This window comes from Passer montanus, unplaced genomic scaffold (assembly GCF_014805655.1).
Source record: "Passer montanus isolate IOZ18808 unplaced genomic scaffold, ASM1480565v1 scaffold113, whole genome shotgun sequence".
NCBI classification, from domain to species: Eukaryota; Metazoa; Chordata; class Aves; order Passeriformes; family Passeridae; genus Passer; species Passer montanus.
In genome coordinates, this window is record NW_024357947.1 from 135,027 (window position 1) to 141,672 (window position 6,646).

Here is a 6,646-nt window from a genome sequence, read left to right on the forward strand (position 1 = left end):
GCCGCCCCGGGGCGGGCCGCAGCCCAGGACGGCCCCGCCCGGCCCCTCAGGAGCGGGCTGGGGCCCATGGCACGGCCAACTGTTCATAGGTGCAAAAAACACCTCAAACACTGCAGGAAATCTCACAAAGCGCAGGGAAGTTCATCGTCTTGCTTTTTGTATAAAATGGAAACCAAACTCGTACTGAAAGAATAAAAGCCTTTGTTACTGCAAACAACTTGAAATCAAGAACAGTCTACTGGGACTTGAGGGAAATTATTACAATGAATCTTTGGGATTTGGAATTTATTTCAGGTTTAAGGTCGCTGTAGCAGAGGCAATGGTGAAATAGTGGTAGTTCTTTGGAAACACTGGTAGTTCTTAACTAACACAGGGACAACAGGTGTAGCACCAAGAAGTAAATGGACAAGTGGAAAGAGTTCATAGGGATCTGCCACTGTGGAAGTGCTGAAATAACTTAGTGTAAATCCTTGGTGTAGTTCCTAGCTCTGCAGGAAGATAAAACCCCAGCCAGACAGAGGGAGAACCCTCACCTAACACAAGTGCCAAAACTGCATTTTTCCACACACCTGGCATCACCCCTGCATGCCTCCCCGGCCCACATTCCCATATCCACACTCCTGCTGTGCCCAGGTGCTAAATGATGTATCAAAAATATTTTCTCATAATACTTACTTTCTACCATAAAAGTAAACTGGTAGAATAACCATAAAAGGCAGAACAATACAAGAGATCTTTTGTGTATTTGAATTTGTCACCTCAAGGGATATGGTCCAGTTTAATAAAAAAACTTTTAGGAGAGCACACTGTCACTTGTTGAAGGCATTACTGGATGAGAACTCCTGGAAACTGCTCTCGAGGATAAAGGATAAAGGAGCAGGAGAAAAGAAAGCTGGCAGCTCTTTAAGCATCTTTTCCTTGAAACACAAAACCTCTTGATTCTCACATGTAAGAAATCAGACGAGGCAGGAGACTAATGAAGCTGAGTAAGACCATTCTGGTCTGACTGAAGTGCAAGAAAGAAATGCACAGGCACTGGAAGCAGGAGTATGTACCCATAGGGGAGAATATAGGGATGGTGTTTGGGTGTATAGGAGTGGGATCAGGAAAGCTAAGGCTCAGCTGCAGCTGAATGTGGCAAGAGATCTGGAAAAAAAATTTATAAAGATCTCCTAGAGGTATATTGATTAGAAAAGGAGAACTTAAACAAATATACACCCCCACCCCCAATACTTCAGGGATAATCCACATGGAGGGCTGACAGGGTTTCTTTGACATTTTTTTTGGCTCAGTTTTTGCTGCAGTCATGCTTCCCACATTTCCCACGTCCCTGAACTTCAAGGTGAGGAAATAAAGTACTTTTCATTGTAGGAGAAAACCAAGTTCGAGGCCATCTGAGAAGCCTGAACACAGACAAGTCCTTGGGACTTGATGAGATGCAGCCCAGGGTTCTGAGGGAACTAGCAAGGGTGGGTCCTAGGGCACTCTCCATTGCATTTGAGAAGTCAGGGCAGGCACGTGAAGTCTTCAGTGACTGGAGAAAAGGGAATGTCACACCTAGACAAAAAATTCAGGTGTACTACTGCACAATACACAGTGCTCTGCTTACGTGGTCATTGTTCAGCACAGGTTTACAAACCTCAACAAGGTCTGCAAAGCCAGCACCAGCCTGGGTATGTTCTGAGGGAGAAGAAAAAGACACACCTTTTTTTTCCAGTATTTTTTTTAATCCAAATGAATGCTACAAACCAATTTAATGTAATTGTAGCAACAGGTTTTAATTGAAACACAGAACAAAAGCTGGAACAAAGCTTTCTGAACAACTTTACTCACTAATCTGAAGTCATCATTCATTCTCCTTCCAGATAATTTACAAAACTGCTCCACTGACTCCACTTATTGCACAAAAGACAAATCCAAACCAAAAATTAAGCAGCAATCTTTCCTCTGAAGTTCTTAAATCTCAGTTATATTAGTAAAGTAGTTAAGAAGCAAAAAGTGGGATGTTAGAATATGAAAGCGAGTATTTCAAGGAGGAATATTATTCCCTTAAGTAGTTGGTATCTTTTTGGAGCTAAAAATTTAAACTTTTTATTTTTTTAATTGCTTACAACTTGAAGATAAAAAAATATATTGATAAAAAGAATGCACTCAATTCCATGGAAGACTTTCTTTTAAATTAAGTCTATCTTTGAAAATTATAGTTTTGAATTATTACCATTCGTAGAAAGAATTTAAGTGTATCAAATATAAAAATTAACTTTATAATATTCTTTAAAAAGTGCATTATAGTTAATTTATATATATATCTATATCTATACATACATTGCTTATTCCCAAAAAGAAAGAGAGAATAGAGTGGGAAATATCAACAAATATGTAACGAGAGATTTTATTCATTTCTAGACACACATTGCAGTTATCTAGTGGGTAACTTTGGGAAGCACAGTAAAGGAATCCTTCAACTCTTCTCTGCTTGTTCTGAACATAATATATATATAAATTTTCAGTGAGAAGAGGACCTTGGTGACCCTACAGTGGCACAACTGCTTTGCTTTTAAAGACTCAAGAGATTAGATACACATAGATGTGCCACCACGCATACACAGAGACATGATGCTTTGGCAGGACAGAGAAATATTTTCATGACTATTTGGCAACAGTTAAAAAGCACCAAAACCACAGTGAGCATATATGCAATTAAAAATATTCTAGATTTAAACAAAAGATGTATTATAATCTGCTATTGTAATCTGAATTATCACACTTTATCATCAGTGGATTTATATGCTTATATTTTGCTTGAATGTTAACATAGACAGCAAGATTGTTGATGTCTTTTATTACTATCCTGTGAAATATCCCACCCTCTTTCATGAGATCTTCAACCTTCTTATCTGTTGACATAGTAATTTTCTTTTCTCCAGTATAATCTGGATCTTCCGGATATAACTCATCCCCTGGGGGTAGAAAAAAAGATTTTGTTATAGATAGCCAACCTTATTTTTCAGCCTTTTCACAGGCAACTTTTTAGGATTTATCAGTTTATGTAAATCAGTGGAAATGTATTTTGCAATGCAAAGTAAATTGCCTCTAAACATCTTCAGATTTAAAGACAGAACCATACATTTCTGAAGTATGTCAGTGACACTGCAGTGCACATTGAATGTTCCAGAGCTCCTGATAATATGCTGTTAATATGCTGTAATGACAGCCTGAGCAGACAGGAGTGTATATAACACGTGTGGCACAGCATAAGCACACGTGTATAAAGACAGGACTAAGAAATTTATTTTGTTCTATTTTGTTAAAGTAAATAATTATTTTCCTATATCAAGGCATTATACTCTTGTGCAAGACTTATAAATAATAAATATAATAAACCCCAAATACAGAAATTCTAGAGGTCAATTGTAACCAGAAGAAAAAAAAAAGGAGCTATATCAAGGCCTTATACTCTTGTGCAAGACTGATAATAAACCCCAAATACAGAAATCCTAGAGGCCAATTGTGACCAAAAAAAAAAAAAGGAAAGCATGCAAAATGAAAAACTAAGAAAAGCAGAAAAGAATAAATAGTATACACAATTTTTCTTAATGCTGCATGTACACAATTATGAAATGAGAGAGACTTAAGTAGGAGAAAGGGCAGGAGGAAGATGGCTGAGTGTATGGTTTTAGTCCAGTGCCTTATCACTGCAGCTGGGAGGTGTGACACTGCAGCTGTGCTTGATTCCCTTCTCCTCACAGTGATACCTGAAGTAAAGGAGACTTCCCACTGAAAAGGACTAAAAGGAAGGAGCTCTAAAACATCCTTCAGGTTACAAAAAGCTGAAATGCTGGAATTTCTTCACAAATACACATATGATGACAATGGTAAGACAGGAGATTATGAGTAACTAAGAAATAACCATGCTGTCTGATGCCTGGCTTGTCTCTGCTGCAGCCATGTCACAACTGCAGCAAACAAGGTGGAAACAGCATGCAGTAACTTGACTTAGAAGAGTATTTCCCTTTCAGTTAAGGATGGTTTATGTCGTGTGGCTTCAGCGCACAGCATTCAGGAGATGCTGTGTATTGGGAGAAGCCTCCAGCTGTCCTTACCTGGCAGCAGCTGGATGAATCCATCTGCAGCACTCAGCATCACGGGCATCCAGCGCTCACAGCCCTCCAGAGCACGTGCAGAGCTGAACTGCTGCAGCTCCTCCAGGGAAGAGAAGTTGCACAGCCTGCAGAATTCATAAAACTGAGGTGGAGGAAACCAGATCTCCTGAGACTTAAAGCGTTCAATGGCTTCAGGAGGTGAGGACCACTAGAAGATGAAAACAAGTCTTGAAATAATAGTTTGAGGAGCAGACAGAAAGTCTGAATAAACTGAAAAATCATTTAGCAAGGGAGTCCATACTAACATTTGTTTTAGGGGCATGACTGAAAGTTTACTGAAACCAAGAGAAAACATTAAACTCACTATTACCAGAGGTTGCCACTGATGCTTTGAGATTTAAAAGTACCTCTAAATATCTGCTTCTTAGAAGCAGTTTTCAGAGCATGAACACCCAGCTATTCATCATAATTCTGCATATTTAAACTATAGGTAATCTTGATTTCATCTCACATGTTGAATTTAATAATATATGCATAATTGTTTGCAGTAGATTTATGCTACTATTAACAAAATTACAACATGAGCTCTTGAAAGTAAGGTTTCAGGTACTTTTAAATTACTGATGCTACTATATTTATTAAACAAATAAATATAGTAGCATCAGTAATACCAACATTTTAAGTAGGCTTTTACAGAACTGTTTCTCATCTACTTCTAACTTGCAATCAAACTTTTAAAAATGCTAGAAAGACTTAAGGACCCTAATGTATCCGACCTTGAGCTCTCTTAGAGCTTCTTCATGAACTTTGTTACTTTTATACACTCAATTAAAAAAAAAGGTTAAAAAAGTAAAAAATCAAAATTTTTACTATATTATTTCAACAAGTTTGCATATTACTTAAAATATTCCAAGTAACTCCAAAAAAAAATTACTAGCATCTCATGCAGTCCTAGAATATACCTGGATATAGCACATGGATCTCTCCCAGCATACTGAGGAGGTATGACAACCCTGCTATATGCAGGAATGAATGTAAAGAATTTGTCAACTGCCTTTGAAAGCGACAGTAATTCACGGTGAAAGGGATCTGATGTGACACGGATCATGTACAACAACCTCACAAAAACCCTCTGACAGCTGCTGCGGCTGCACCGCTGGTGACGGTGGCAGCTCCAGGTGTGCAGGGCAGATGGGCACAGCGCAGGTAAAGGCTCCCTTCCCTTTCCTCACGTCTCAAGGAGCTTTATCAGGAGGGCTTGGATTGATCTGGAGAAGAGACAGCTGTGTGGAGACCTCACAGCACCTTCCAGTATCTGAAAGGAATTGCAGGGAAGCTGGAAAGGGACTCTTTGTCAGGAACTGTGGTGACAGGACAAGGAGTGCAATGGGTACAAATCGAAAGAGGAGACTACCAGATTAGATATTAGAAGGCAGGTTTTTTTACTGTAAGGGTAGTGAGACCCTGCACGAGTGCAATGGGTACAAATCGAAAGAGAGGACTTTCAGATTAGATATTAGAAGGCAGGTTTTTTTTACTATAAGGGTGGTGAGACCCTGCAAAGGGTACCCAGAGAAGCTGTGGATGCCCCAGGATCCCTGGAAGTGTGCGAGGCCAGCTTGGACATTGGGGCCTGGAGCAACCTGTTCTCATGGAAGGTGTCCTGCCCATGGCGGGGGTGGGACTAGAGGGGCTTTAAGGTCCATTCCAACCCCTACCATTCTATGATTCTACGCCTGCTCGAAGTGTGGGGGCACAGTCTCGGCGGAGCCAGGAGCCGGGCAGGAGCGGCCGCTCCCGTCTCGACACCCGCCCGGCCGGGCTGTGCTGCATCCCGGGCACCCCGGCCCCTCTTACCAGGACGGCTGTCACCTCCTGGTCGTCCTGCGAGACGTGTGGCGGCCGCTCCCGCAGGCAGCACAGGTAGAAAGCCGTGTCATAGCGGCGGCCGCCGCGGCCGGCCCTGCCCACGGGCGTCAGCCAGTTGCTCCACTCGTGCAGCGCCCAGATGTTGGGCGCGCAGCCCAGCTGCCGGCACAGCCGCAGGAAGCAGGACGCGTCCTCCCGCACCCGGCGCCGCCACTCGCCGAGCTCGGCGGCGGGCGGCAGGCGCTCGGCGGGCAGCGGCGGGGCCGGCCCGTGCCCCGGCACCAGCAGCAGGATCCCCGCCTCCTCGAAGGTCTCCCTGAGAGCGCAGATGCGGAAGGCGACTTCCCCCGGCAGCTGCGAGCCCAGGCTCTCCCGGTCGGTGGCGAAGAGCGGGGCGCGGCTGCCGCCGGGCGGCGGCGGCTTCACGGCGCCCAGCCCGCAGTGCGGCGAGGCGGGCAGCAGCCCCAGCCACTCGGCGGAGAAATCCGCCGGTTCCGCCAGCCCGCCCGGGAACACGTGGGCGCCGGGCATGAAGCCGCTGCGGGAGCTCCGGCGCAGCAGCAGCAGCTCGTAGTCGAAGGGGCCGAGCGGCGAGCGCGGCGGCCGGCCCGGCGTGCCCGCCGCCAGCAGCAGCGTGGCCGCCTCCCGCCAGTGCCGCAGCTGTCGTGTGGCTT

At 44.0% G+C, this 6,646-nt stretch overlaps 1 protein-coding gene across 1 annotated transcript in view; it reads right to left on the reverse strand.

Annotated features, from left to right (window-relative positions):
* Nucleotides 1-1,705: 1,705 nt before the first annotated feature.
* NUDT19 (nudix hydrolase 19) overlaps nt 1,706-6,646 on the reverse strand; it is a 5,744-nt gene continuing 803 nt past the window's right edge. Inside the window, exons 2-4 of the mRNA XM_039696535.1 lie at nt 5,961-6,643; nt 4,104-4,311; nt 1,706-2,960 (exon numbers count right to left, since the gene is read on the reverse strand). Of these exons, the coding sequence (XP_039552469.1) occupies nt 2,734-2,960; nt 4,104-4,311; nt 5,961-6,643 (1,118 nt within the window). The 3' untranslated portion in view covers nt 1,706-2,733. The remainder of the gene's footprint in view (nt 2,961-4,103; nt 4,312-5,960; nt 6,644-6,646) is intronic.